This window comes from Cheilinus undulatus, linkage group 21, assembly GCF_018320785.1.
Source record: "Cheilinus undulatus linkage group 21, ASM1832078v1, whole genome shotgun sequence".
Classification (NCBI taxonomy): Eukaryota; Metazoa; Chordata; class Actinopteri; order Labriformes; family Labridae; genus Cheilinus; species Cheilinus undulatus.
Genome location: NC_054885.1, coordinates 24,166,677 through 24,181,209, shown reverse-complemented (window position 1 = coordinate 24,181,209; position 14,533 = coordinate 24,166,677). Strand labels below are relative to the sequence as shown.

General features: G+C 42.8%; 1 protein-coding gene across 3 annotated transcripts; it reads left to right on the top strand.

Annotated features, from left to right (window-relative positions):
- The first annotated feature begins 479 nt into the window (after window positions 1-479).
- Window positions 480-11,425, top strand: LOC121503476 (chromatin modification-related protein eaf-1-like). 3 transcript variants are annotated; one of them, XM_041777914.1, is made up of 2 exons: window positions 480-730; window positions 6,532-11,425. In XM_041777914.1, exon 2 carries the CDS (start codon window positions 7,026-7,028, stop codon window positions 8,907-8,909), a length of 1,884 nt encoding a protein of 627 aa, XP_041633848.1. In that variant the 5' UTR covers window positions 480-730; window positions 6,532-7,025; the 3' UTR covers window positions 8,910-11,425. The 3 variants fall into 3 exon arrangements, with proteins under 3 accessions (XP_041633848.1, XP_041633849.1, XP_041633850.1); XM_041777915.1 differs by lacking the exon at window positions 480-730 and adding an exon at window positions 1,461-1,640; XM_041777916.1 differs by lacking the exon at window positions 480-730 and adding an exon at window positions 1,655-1,749.
- The last annotated feature ends 3,108 nt before the right edge of the window (window positions 11,426-14,533 follow it).

Here is a 14,533-nt window from a genome sequence, read left to right as displayed (position 1 = left end):
TTTTCCATCTGTAGTTTTTTGGTCTGCATGTGTAAAATTTCTTTATTCACTTACATATCTGTCTTGCCAACAGAGGAAATAATGTGAAAACTTCTCCTAGAGTTGTGTGTCTGTGAAAAAAATGTCTGTTCAGAGAAAGTGTATCACCTTTTCCCTGAGCAGAGGGACATTATTATATTCCTGAGCTCATAGATTGTTCCTATGAGTTTTTCCATGGTGCTGCTTTTTGTAATGTCTAGTAACCTTGTTATGGGTATCACAGGCCTTCATCTGACTGGGTCTGGCTTTGAGCCTAGCCCCTCCCTCTCGTGGCCTAGCCCCTGCCGCCGCGTCTCCGCTCCTTCAACAGGATTTGAGGGCGAGGAGAGAGGGAGGGGGCAGAGCCGAGAGAGAAACAAAAAACGTGACTAGGCACCCAAAGCGTCCTGTTATGCAACAACTGACCTACTAACATACATTTAGACACTTAGAGAGAGAAGCAGAGAGAGGTAGAGAGAAAGAAGAGGAAATAGAGAAAGAGAGAGAGAGGGGGAATTGGGGCAAACATGACATGAGTAGCGCGTTCAAAACAAGCAGCACTGTGTTCATACTCGCATATACCTGCACTAATGGGAGAGCTGGTGTTTGGAAAGTGACGGACTGTGTGTCAGTGTACCAGTGTGAGTGGAAGACAGCGGCAGCTGATGCTTTTAGTGGATTTTTGGAACGGGACTGATTTAAGACAGAAAGGGTAAGTTTCTTTTATTTTTAATCGCCGCAAAATAACATTTATATGACGGATGTGTGAACTGTTCAATTGTTATTTTTTCTGCCTCTTGGATATTTACATTTTCTACTTAATAAGTGTTTGTTTTGGTGCTTGCTCGCATACTCTCAATGTTAAGGCGAGACATAGGCAACCCCTTCTCTGAAGGAGTAAGGGTCTGTTCTGAGAAAGGGGGAGTGTGGTGTGAAAGAGGGAGGGAGGAAAGGTGGGCAGCCAGAGGTTATGGGATTGTTAAAAAAAAAATGGTGTGATGGTGGAAACACTCAGAGACGGATGGTATAGGGGATGAGTGCCACTGTAATTCATTTTGGTTTCGTTTCCATGTTATTTTATGGTGCACAAAAGGTTGATGTGGTACACTCTTCAGTCTGTTTATTTCAGTTGTACTGTTCTGTAATAGCTTATAACAGCAAACTATTCATATTCATATTCATATTATTATTACTATTATTATTATTATTATTATTATTATTATCTAAATAGATATAAGGTGTAAGTCATTGTTCAGTTTATTTGTTGCGGAACCTATCTTTTTTTACACTCGCCCTGTTTTGGGTTAGTAGGCTAGTCAGACAACTGGAAAAATCCCATGCAGGCTCCGAGGACACACTTCTCTCCGTCACGTGTAGCAGCTCTTTGTAAAGGTTAAAGCGGCTGTGCAGCCCTCTGGGTTAACCCTTTAGTAGCCAATCAGTCTGAAGGAGCACAACACAATCCAGAGCACAGCGACAGACAGACATGATCATCCGTCCATGGACATACGTGGACATTTCGCTTTTGCTTCTTTGGCTTTGTTTACATTTTGGACAGTCAGGCATGGAAAGGATGAGGAATACTGAAGTTTGCGGACTCTGCTGAGAGCACGCGCTGCCAGGTGAGCTGTGGATCAGAACATCTGGATCAAATGTGGGTCATGTGTTTCTCCGTGTTCCTGAGCAGTTTCGTTAACGACTAGTATGGACGAACACATTCTTGATAACATGGTTAGTGAAAATGTGAAGAATTTTGTTGGGACTTGCCTATTTTGGATGTTTTTATCACATAGTTGGATTCGTGCAGTCGCCTCGGGTGACTGATGATCCGATTAAATATGCATGAGGACGATTTGTCAGACAGTGCAACAAAGGAGACATGCGGGGTAACATATTTCTCACATTGTGCTGCTGTGTGAGGGATTAGGCCCACTTGTTTTGTGCCCAACATACAAGAACGACATTGAACAATACTTTTGTTAGTATTTAACGAGACTTTAGTTGCAACGAACAACTCCGTTTGGCTGCAGCCCAGTACACACCGATGTGCCGGGAACATAATGTCAGAACTTGACGGCAAATACAATTCCTTTTTTGCAGGTATAGCTGATATGAGTAGCTAAATTTGACCTTTTTTCTGAAGAAGCGACTCATCTTGGCCTCATTTCCTCACCGGCTTTGTGGCATTAGCCTACTGCACGTGGGCACAGTTTTCATGGTCATTTCCTCTGCTTTCAGGAAGTCAGTAATCGTTAGTATGTTATACATGTAACATTTTAAAAACGCGTGTGAGAGATTTCCTCGATTTAATTGTATGATTTTGGGTATTCTTTTAAAAGTGTCGAGGACAGTGCGTATCGCTCCTCCGTGGGATAAAGCATGACTGTCTTTTCCGCGTTGTAAGTCCTGCATGTGCCACATCTGGATATGTACCCTATACCGTGTCGGAAAAACTATCGAGATTATACAGGTTGCATAATAAATGAATTAAATAATTAAAGGGGATTAAAGAAGGGGCAGATTACGCAACTGGCGGAAACCCGTAGTCTGTGGCTATATGCCGGGCTGCACTTTGCTGTGGAGCCGCTGCTGCCAATTGGTTGGCAAACACTGGGTCTCTATGCCAGCCATGAATGTAGGTCACATTGGGCCTGCGCGGGGGGGAGGAGGGATGCTGAGGCGCTCAACCGCCGTTGACTAGAAAGGCAGTTTCAAAACCCCACCAAAATAAATTCCCTCCCCGCCATAACAAAGAAACGAGACAGGCATGCGGAAATGGATGACTGTTAGCTAAGCTGGTAGCAGGTGACTTCAGTAAATATCATTTCCCTCATAAAACAGATCATTTTAGGGAGAAAACCCTCTTTACGTATTTCTAAACCTATTACATCACTGATCTGCACTGCAGAGACAACTGTGGGTCTTTAGGTGTAATACAGCTTTACTAAATAAAGCAGTAGGAGGGGAGTTCATGGAGCAGTTTACATCCTGTCCCACTTTATGGCCTCTTGACTTTCTCGGGGTTGCCTGGCACATGTAAGATGATAAAAGATGAGGGCTGTGCTTTGTTATTGCGCTGTGGTTTGGAGCCAGCACAGAGGCGAATTACAGCATTTAGTAGGCTACAGGAGTGCATGTGACTGGTGCAACACATGGACTGAGTCACTCTGCCTTTTTTCATTTCCACAGAGGGGTTATATGGCCCTGTGTGTTCTTGGAACAAGCATCCAGCTTGGATCGGACTCTGCCTTCCTGGCATGCTGCCCAATTCTTAACCAACCTCGCTTTTCTCTTTCCTTCTTTTGCTTGGGAAGTTCAAGTCTGCTGCCCCCAGACTTGGAATTAAAGCAGACCCCACCCATGAACCCCAACTCTCTACCACGTGCCACACTTTGCATTCTTGGGGGGGAGGGCAACAGTTTCATCATTCTTTTTTTTCTCTCAAGCCCCTCCCCCTCCTTTTTATTTCAAACCTGCTCCCATTTCCTGAAACACTTCACAGAAACACGTGCGCTGGGGTTTGAACTCATGCCGCAGTTTCCAAAGCTCATGCCACATTTAGCCTCTTGCAGGGCCAGCCCTGTGGTTGTGTGAGTGAGTGCAACTTGGATTCTATTCCTGTGCTATCATTCCACAAGTGCCACAGAGAGCCAGTGATGACACGTGAAGACTTTATGATAAATTGGAAGGAGTAATCTAGGTCAAGGGAATGTGTGCAAAGGAGTGGGGTTGTGGGGGTGTAGGTATTCTTGCTACAGTTGGAATTAGTTCAAATTTGAGCGAAAAACCCTGCTTGGAAATTAATGATTGCATTTGCTTTTGTAGGAATTCGTCAATTTCTACTGTTGTGTTTGTAAGAAATTAAAACAGGTTGTCGTTTGGAGAATAGGAGAGGGTAAATGAAATAGATATAAAATGAATTGCAGAAGATTCAAAACACTTCTGTTTTATTCAGGCATATTCCATCATATTTAAATTTTCAGAAGAGACAAAAAACACACTGAATGAAATCTAGGAGGCACTTTTGCAGGTTATTTAAGCACCAAATTTCATTCATGTCTGTTCTAGCTCGGTGTAATTGTGGGGCAGATACAGTATGTAATCAACATACTCAGTGACGTCAATCACTCTCTTTTGTGTTACAGAACATTGATTCTAACCATTTGGTTTTGTTCATATACTGATTTACAGAAAGGGAAGAAAGTCAAATATGATTGGCTGCCCCTTTTTCCCCCCGTTTTTGTTGCTACGGGTGACACATTCCTTCTATTGATGCAATAACAACATTGTCGCAACTGCCTCTGGTTTCCCCCTGCCCAGCTACAGTATAATCTCATCACCATCCCTTTCTTTGTTTTAACACTCCATTATTGATCCCCTTTCATTTCTTTTTCTCCCCTCTTCTCCACTTAATTTCACTATCATCTGTTTTGATAGAAAGCTTTATTTATTGATTTCTGTTGTGCCTCCTTGTTCATTTTGGTTTTCCCCTATCTCTTTGTCTGTTTGTCTCATCTCCGGCCGCTTCACCTCTCTGCAGCTCAGATGACCTATATTCACAGCGAGCCGTACAGTGAGGCTTGTGTTTACAAAGCGCGGCCGGTCCCCTGTTTCTGGGTCAGTGGGACATGCTGTGAAAAAGTCTCTGCACTCATTCTTTCTCTCTTGTGCTTACCAGCCACATGTCAGATGCTCACGTGGTTGACCTGAAACAATTCAGACAAGCAGATAAAAAAATCCAGACATACAAACAAAAAATGAACGAAATGTAGCTTCCTAGATTAGATTTGAGCCTCTGGAGGGATTGTCCATTTTCCATTGTTCACTGAATCAGGACTGATTTTCATATCCATGGTAAGGGTATGCTTGTTGCATAATGGTTTTGGATCCTTGGGAAGAGACAGTAACACCAGTAAACACCTCGCCAGATTAAGAGATTAAAGATTCAGACAGGGTAATAGCACTTATACAGTTAAACCTTAGTGCAGATGTTGGATATGTTTACTGCAGAGGGTCATGAACAGGATATTTTATTACTCTATTACAGACACATATGCAAGGAATACATGACAGTATTTGGATATGTTCGACCCTCACTACTTCAGGCTCTTTGTTAAACTATTTCTGCAGGTTCATGTTAGAATGCAGAAACAGTCTTTGGTTTGTTTGTTGTTGTCTGACATTTCAGAAAAGTTCAAGTCATGTGGACGCTGCACATGTGACCTAATTATTTTTCCAGGAAGTGTTTATCTGAAATTAATATCAAGAAACAGGTTAGAGCAGTTTTCCTTGTAATCTTTGAGAAATCTGTCACATAGTTCAAGAAGAAGGCAAAGGAAAATATTTTCTCCTAATTTTATTTCTCTTATGTCCAAACAATTTCTGTCACTCTGATTTTGTCTGGTTACACACCTGCAAAGCTAATTAAAGCTGACTCCCCACTGTGTTTGGGCACTGACACACTTATCTGCATAGTTATGAGACTACCGTCTGCCCCAGTGTTTCACCCAAATGTTAACAGGCCGTGTTGTTCCTGCCCCTGTCCCGCCTCCCGCCTCTTACTTCCCATGAGCCCTTGACCTAAATTTATCCATGCCCCACCTCCTGGCTGCCCCCACACCTCCAGATTTTGTAGCCTCTGCCTCTTTATCCTTGACCTGTGCTGGCTGCTGCCTTTGTCTGCCTTATCTGCTCACTACGCATCATTGATTTTGCATTGAGTTGTTTTGGCGAGGAATGCTGCCACATTCCTCTACGGATGAACACATCGGGGGGTAGCGGGGTTCAGGCAGGGTTTGTGGGGTGGTGTTTCTCTAAATAGTGGGCTGTCTTTCACAGGGATATCTTTAAAGAAACACTGCAAAATGGATCCAGAGAACACCACCTTGCGTTTGACTCACTCTGCTCAGTCTAGCAATCAAAAAAGAGCTTATCCAATAACTTTATTCCTCTCTTTTGTCTTTCAGCCTATGCTAGGTACAATTCCTACACCAAACAAGTATTAATTTCATGTGTATTGATAGTTGCCATAAGTGCCTTGTTTTAATCACCAGCTATCTATTTCAACTGTCTTTAAAAATGAGTGAATAGATATTTCTACTTTGAAACTCTGTAAGGGCAGCATTTGACTACTGACTGAGAAGATCAGACATGATCATCAGCCTTGCAATGAACCCATTGCCCTTGTTACATCACAAAAGTCAACATCAACATGTCAGGCTAAGGGTCAGGGGTCATGGGCTGCAGACAGAGCAGATCAATAGCAAGGTCAAAAGGTCAGACGGTGGGGTCTAGTGACCACTTACTGGTTGCCATGGGAGAGATTGTTGTATAAAGCCAGACATGCAGAAAAGCAAACGATAGGTGTTTGTATGTCTTTGAAACTGAGAAAAGAGGAAAGAAAAAAATCTTTTTTTTTTTTTTTTTTTTTTATGAAATGACCAAATAAATTCTTCATATAAATAAAGTCTGATTTTATCTGACATCTTTGTCTTTCTGTTTTCATCTCTGCAGCCTTTCATCCTGCAGTCAACCACTGAGGGAGCAGTTTCAGACAGAAGGAACAAGACTCCCAGAGAGATTGACATGCTGAGGTAGACGGGCTGCCCTACATCCTGTTGGCTGTAAGGAGATCAAGGACACTTGTACGCCAGCTGAGCTCCATGTGCCATTCTGCTTTACTTTTATCAAACAACAAGAAGAAAGAAGAGGACAAAAACGTATAGGACATTTGTGTTCTTTCAAGGCCGGTTTGATACAACTACGGTCTGTGAAAATTCTTGACAGTGACCCACTAAGAGGACACATGAGGTTTGCTAACACTGAGCACAAGCAGTTTCATCCCCACTTGTAATAACAATACCAAACCTGCAATAAACAGACCAAGAACTTTGGGAGAAAACTTACAAGATCTATTTCTGTCACTACCGGCTACTTCACTTGACCTCTGACCTAGTTCTTCCCTAGTGACTTTGTAAACATTTCAAACTGGCTGCCACAGGACAAGAATGGAAAATCTGACTGCAGCTCTCAAGACATTGAATAAAAACTCAGGAAATAACCTAAACTGCCTTGAGACTTTCACTGGTTATGAAAACCCTTCTCCTGTCCAAGGAAGTCCAGCTCGCTTAGGGCGCCTCATCAAGCCTAAACCCAATATGACCTGCAGGCGAAAGCGCGAGTTCATTTCTGATGAGAAGAAGGATGCCTCCTACTGGGAGAAACGACGTAAAAACAATGAAGCAGCCAAGCGATCTCGGGAGAAGCGACGTCTCAATGATATGGTCCTGGAGAACCGTGTCATTGCACTGAATGATGAGAATGTGAGGCTCAAGACAGAGCTGCTCCAGTTAAAGCTACGCTTTGGCCTTATAAGCACTGCTTCTTACATTGAAAAGAGCCAACAGATCAGTGGAGGAAACAATGTAGGAAATGGAGGCTCATCCTCATCGTCTTCTACCCAGTACTATTCCAGCGGTTACTCTAGTGGTTCTCAGGTGATGATGAACTCTGATTCTTCAGAAACAGAGCAGTCAGGACACGGCGAGGGTCACAGGCAGTTGGTGAAATACTCCCCACGAGGCTCTCTCTCTGACATGTCTGATGGATCCTCCAGAGACAGCCCTGAGCCAATTCCTTTTGAGATCAAACAGGAAGGTGACAGGCTAGAGATGGACATTGCCAATGGCACCACCACCCAGATAATGTTTAATATCCATCGTGGTCTCGCCTCTGTGCCCACTCACCACCAAATCCAGCAACATTCTCAGGAGCTGGAGGCTGCTTATCATAGCCATCAGCAGCAGCATCCCCTTCAACAACAACAACAACCCCATCAGGAACCTGTTACCACTATCAACACTGTCAGCCAGCCTTCCCCTCATCCACCTGCTGCCCAGAGGAGCGTGATTCTATATGGTTCCAGCAGTGCCTCCTATCCAGTTGAAACCCTGACAAGGCCCCAAGACATCAATCTGCAGGCAGCTCAGAATCACAGCAGCAGTAGCAGCCAGATGGGTGTCAGTCAACTGTCGCAGTCCATCACTGAGGGCTCCACAGAGCCACTGGCTGAGGTGAAAAAGCAGCTTGAGAGGAAGTCATTAGATTCCTCTACTTATGAGCTCTCAGACAGTCACAATGAGGCTGAGGATGGACAAATGTACAAAGTCTGCCAACTTACCCAGCAGCACCTGCAGCACGAGCAGCAGCCACACCAGCAAGAGGGCGATTCACCTGCAGGGATCCTCCACAAACAAATAGAGGGAGTCCACCAATCACAGCTGTACCACCATCTCCAGCAGCCTCATCATTCGTACCTCAGTGCCCAAGATGAGGAGCCACCTGTGCTTACCTATGAGGGTGGGCCCAGAAGGGAGGCGTTTTACCAAGGCCAACCTAGCATCGCTAGTAAATTCACTTCATCCAGTGATGGAGACCACTGCAGCTCTGATAAAGAGGTCTCCGCAGATGATGACGACTTCCCCTCCTCGTCCTGCCCAGATACGGGCAGCTACAGTAACCAACAACTGTCTGGCCTCCACCAACCTGCCTCACCTGCACCCTCCTCCCAAAGCTGCTCTCAGGCCCAGGGCCGGGATCCACAGGGGGAGGTGAAGGGCACGGCGTTGCCTCACAAACTCAGACTCAAACACCGGGCCATGAGCTCGGGTAGCAGTGGTGGACACTCCTCCGGCCAGGAGTCCCCAACAACCCCTCCCTCTGCAACACCTCCTCCCCTTCCCCAGCACCCCTACTTGTCTCTCATGCCACAGCAGAACATTAACAGAGAGAGCCAAGGTGGAGCCTGTAAGCAGGGAGGCTCAGGGGAGGGGGCTAAGAAGGAAAGCGGGAAAAAGGAGACAGGTGGACGACGAAACAAGAGGCGAGATTAGGGGACATTTTAAACTAGTCACTGTAGATATTTCTTGTTAAAGAACTACCCTGCCATCATGCCTTCGCCCTATAACGGAATCCCCTCCTCAAGCCCGTGGGACAGGAAGCTGGGCTTTGCTAATCCCCTACCCGCTGAATATCACCAAAAAGGATGGACAATTTGTAGGGCTGTATCATATTTGTGTATATTGTACAGATTTATCATTTCTTACATCCTCTCCATACTTACAGAAGCACTTTTGTTTATGTGATAAGAGGAGGAATGGAACTGCCTGCTTTACTCATCAAACAATATCCAGCAGAGTACATCAGCAACCATCAACATTTTGATCACTTCAATAAAAGAATGTAGGAAAAGTTTTGAGCTTTATCAGTACTATAAATTTGGTACATATCTGACTGTAGACAAGCATACACTTGTATGGCTATCTGCCTTAATTAAAATCAAATGCAAACATACACTGGGGACATTCCCTTGACCAAAGAAGCACCAACACTACAAATATGAAGTTCCATACCTCTTCCCAGACCCTACCTCTACCTACCCATACTTTTACCCAGTCATCTCCTTTATTACACAAAAGATTGCCATTACCTTTATTTTTTAAGCACTTGGTTTGTATATTACTGTGATATATGAATATATGTATCTATTATAAATATATATTTTACAAAGTAATTTGAATACAAGTTCAACAAAAAAAGAAAAAACCTACAATGTTTAAAGAGGGTTTTGAAAGTGACCATCTTATAAATCATAATTACTGTACAGCCACGTTTCTGCTACAGGACCCATTTAAATTAAAATGCCTCACTTTTGATTGTTAAGCTTTAGCATTAATCATTTGTTAATGCCCTGTTTACACAGAAATGGCCGTCCAATTTGGAGAGCCAACAGCACTGAATGGAGAACATGTTGTTTTCTGAGGCAAGGGCCTCATTAAAATGTTTGGATTTCTTTACCTTTAACCAGCCTTTAAATTTTTGGTGGAATTCACCAGCTGCAGGCTATAAGCCTTTAGTTTATTTGAGCTTTATCAACCATATGTTGTTGTTGTTGTTACCATTCACTGGCCCAATGTATTTATTTCCCTCTTCTCCACACGCCTGTCACTGTAGAAAAGCCCACAGGAACATAGACGGAGAATGTGTACAGACCTTTTTAGATACATACTGCAGCTTTGAGTTTAAACAGTTATGTTAGCATGGGATGTAAGAGGCAAAACCAGGAAGTTGGATGTAGTCACACAACAGTGCACTGAGTTTTAAAGTTCGCTTGTGAAGGTGTAAGAATAGAGTCCTTTATACTGGACATCTACTGAATTTAAAATGGGTTCTATGGTGTGGCCAAGCAGAGTCCCCATGGCTTATTTTTATTCCAGATATTTGAATGATTATGAAATAATATTTTTAACAGATCTCTGCCAAATATGCAGAATCGAAAAGAAGGGGCATCTTTTAGTGTCAGGAGCATTTCATAATTATTGCTGTCAAAGTAATACTGATCAGTCAGGTTTCGGCAGGCTGGTCTCATGAAACAACATGAAGGAGAGCACAACTCATTCATCAAAATGAAATTTCTTTTATACTTTTAAACCATCAGACAACAATGAAGTGCTTTATTTATCAGTACAACAAACTGCTTATTAATGCAGACATTTCCCTAAACTTTGCGTCCACTCTCACATCTTCAGGTGCTCACTGACGAGACAGCTGACTAGATAGCTGTGGCCCACGGTTACGTTTTATCTCTCCATTATCTGCTAGGCATACCAGCAACCCAAACAACTGGCCATTGCCCAAGAGGCTTGATCATCTACAAATGATTACAAATTGAGATTGTTGTATAATGATAGCTGAAGTAAAACCAAATTTCTTGAATCCTCCAAGTGCCCAAGTTGAAAAACTTCAAACAATAATTTGATACATATATATTTTGAAATAAAAAAGACTTCCCTTGTTTCTCATGTGCCTCCACTATTCATTTGAAGGGGTTAGTCATCCCTTTCCATGGTAGTTCTGCTGGGCAGCGATGACTTCACTGCACTGGATAGTTGTTTTAACAAAAGTCTGTGTACCATGTTCGGCTTTTGGTGCTTGTGTATAAATGTAAAGCTCCCCCTCCTGTGAACAACACTGTAATGTTTATTTCATTGGTTTTTATATCCTTTTTTCAACAAGGCGTTGTTCTGATTTCCTTTTTACTGTGTCTTTTCTGCTATTGAAAGTGATTACATGTATTTGCCTCATCCCCCTCCCCCCCTTTATTTCAGTGTGTATTAATCAGTAATGTTTGTGGTTTTGCTGATGGTTTATGAAAAATACAAGAGGACAAAAAACAGGCAAAGAAGTGTTTAGATATGGGTGGTGGTTGGACTGGTTGGTCATTACCATTGCTTCCTTTTGACATGAATACGTATGTAAAGACACTAATGTTCATTGTGGAAGATGGGAGCATTTCAAGACCGGAAAAATAAAATAAAGAATGTTGGCCATATCAACATATCATGCAAAGTGCTTGGTTTTCTCTGTTCTTTCATCAGTGTTTGCCTTGTTTAGCAAAATGATACCTGTTTAGTTTGGGTTATACATAAATTCATACAAACTCACAAAAGCTCACAACAACAAGGTCGATACTGAACCAAGCATCTGTTTCATAGCGACTTTCCAGATAATTGGTTTCTGACATAGAAGCTGATGGCGTGGCTGCTTCCTTTATGATAGACAACCGCTGTGCTTATATTTAACTCGTTCACTGACAAAACAGAATTAAACACATTGGCAATCAGAAGATTAGCTCAATAATAATACCATTCCTACTTGATATATTTTTAGAATAATCCTCAGGAACTGCTTTTTTTAACACATACATTTATTCTGAAGTTTTTGCTTCAGACCCTCTAAAAAACCTTTGCCTCAGTCTTGATGTGCATGTCCCGTCTTTAGTGTGCAGAAATAGCCTTGTATAGGGCTTACCCGAAGGCAACACACAGCTCTTTTTGGTATCCAAGGCTAATCTGCAATGAGCGAAGGTTCACAGTGACACACTTTGCCTGTTGAAGCTAAAAAACTCTGTCAAGCTTATCTGATGTAACACTGACCTACTTCTGCTAATAGACATGAACTTGATGCATGAAAGTATCATCAAAAGTTGCACTTACATGTTGTGCAAACTCACATGAGCGAACATAAACTCCTATGGCAAGCCTCTGCTCTTGAAAATAATACTTTAACCTCTTTGATCACCCACTTTGGATGACCCAGTGGACACCCAAAGCTAAAATTAAACTCATGAAAATTTGGAATTCATACCTGCTCTAGCATGATGTAACTCTTATGTAGAAACACAAGCTTAGGGGGTAAAATGATCACTTTTGAAACATTTGAACAGGTGTTTCCCCACTGATGTCTAACACAAAGTTGTGAGAATAAAAGTCAAAAAGGAAACTGCCCAGATCTGAAATGAGAGTCCGCTCTGTGTGATGATTATGACAAAGCCGAGGCAGAGACAGTCTGAGCCTCTGACTGCTACTGTCAGATCAACTGTCCCGCCAACCTCCTGGCTGAGTCCCACCACATTCTTTGTATTGACACAGAAAAGGCAGCTGTTTTATCAAAGTCTAGACTCACTGTTATATGGTAGCATATTTTGATTGTAAGTCTATAGCTTTTGTCAGACTTTTTAATAATGGACTTCCCCTGATTAAGTTGGCAGAATTCAACCCTGGCCATTTTATTGGCAAGATGGCCATGGCCTGTAGTCCAGTCTCAATTTTCAGTTGTCTACAGGTCACAGCCAAAGGCCCAAAAATTTGCTATTGCACAAGAGGGTCAATGTTGAAATTCTTGAGTCCTGCAAGTGTCCAAGATGGATATTTCTAAGGGAATGGTTAATATTTTTCCCCCTGACCCACACATATCATATCATAGCATATCATATCATGCAGTTTTCTCTTTACCTCACAGCCCTTTAATAACCAAAAGGGGGTCATGTTTATAACAACATAAAGGGCAAAGGGAGGAGCAATGAAGGGGGAAGGAGGAGGGGGGAGGAAATGGCAGGGGAGGGAAGTTAACCCAGTGCACTAACTTGATCTAAGCCTGCAAACAAAGCACCTCTTTGAGGCTGACACATCAATGCCCTTCACAATGCTGCCAGTCACACACAAGAAAAAACACACATGCACATACACACATCCTAAAAATCAGTCCCTCACACATGAAAAAAGAGAGATAAAACAGTCGGACCACTGTCCCTGTTAATTTATGGATTTAAGGGAGTTGTTTATTACATTTCTTACAATAGACACCCTAGCACCCATGGGATTGTACCAAGGTGACACTCGCTGCAGGATTTTGCTGCATCCCCTCTTTTCCTGAATTAAACGGCTGCTGCACTGGAGCTTGCATAAACAGGTCAGGAGGAAAGTAGGTCATTGTGCGCGGGAAGGGAAGGGAGAAGAGAGGAAAAGTAGAGGTAGAGAGAGGGGAGAGGGAGCACACTGGTGGATGGATCGATGAAGGTTACGGCTCCATCCGTGTTACTCGTGTTTGTCTTTGGCAGGAGAGATGCTCCTGGCTCTCAGAAACAGGGCTCTTGTGTTACCTGGCTCCCCTTCACGCCCTGGGGAAAGTTTAGGTTAGTGGAGCACAAAGGGAGGGAGGGGGGTAAGGGAGAGTGAGATGGGGACTCCAGGGTGGCAGAGAGCTGGTTTGTTTCCAAGATGACACATTAGAGGCTTCTGATACATTTCTAGGGCAGCTTTCAGGATGCCAGAAAAGTCAGGTCAGAGTCAGCTAACATGATAAAAAAAAAAGTTCTCAGGGCTGTATACAGTAAAGTAGAACCACCTTTGGTTCATATGTCACACCTATCATGCAAACACTGACATACATACAGTGCTCTGCACAGTATGCAAATCAGGAGCAAACTCAGGCAGCAGACTTATAGTTTAAACAGCTATCTTCTCGACCCATTCCTGAACTAAAACTGTCATCTTCCTCCAGTTGCTTCAAAGTAAACACACCTATGCATACAAATGTGCCCTGCATGTGCATAAACAAACATACAGAGTACACATATGAAGTATGTGGAGCTATGATTTGCACGGTTTTACTACTCTTCTACTTACATGACCTAGTTGTCTATAATTACAACCTGGAAGGCATAAATCACAAACTTTCTGACTGTGAAATCTCTCTTAATCCAGTTTAATTGCATATAAACATCATAACATTGAATGAACCCTTTGTGTTTTTTGTTTTTTTACAAGTAACGGTGTATTCTTGGAAAATTGCCCCAGTTGGAGAAGACATTCAAAGAACAAGAGAATGAAAACAAAAGTGATAAAAATTATTTCTGCTTACATAACAAAGCTTAAAACTGTACATCTCCTGTTATTAAAAAAAAAGATAATTGACACATTTTATCCTCTGTGCAGTTGTTCACCTACATTCAAACTGGTCTTAGGCGGCTGGCTGACTAAAAAGAGCTGGGGCAGGGAGTGGCCCTGCCCCGATTTAGCTTTGCGGGCGCACCGTAGTCCTCCCTCCCTCTCTTCTCTGTCTCTATTATACTCACTAGGTCATGCAAACACACACATACACACACACACACATAAAC

Bases quoted from the DNA above. Each gene is read 5' to 3' on its own strand.
- LOC121503476 (XM_041777914.1), top strand. From the start codon at position 7,026: ATGGAAAATCTGACTGCAGCTCTCAAGACATTGAATAAAAACTCAGGA.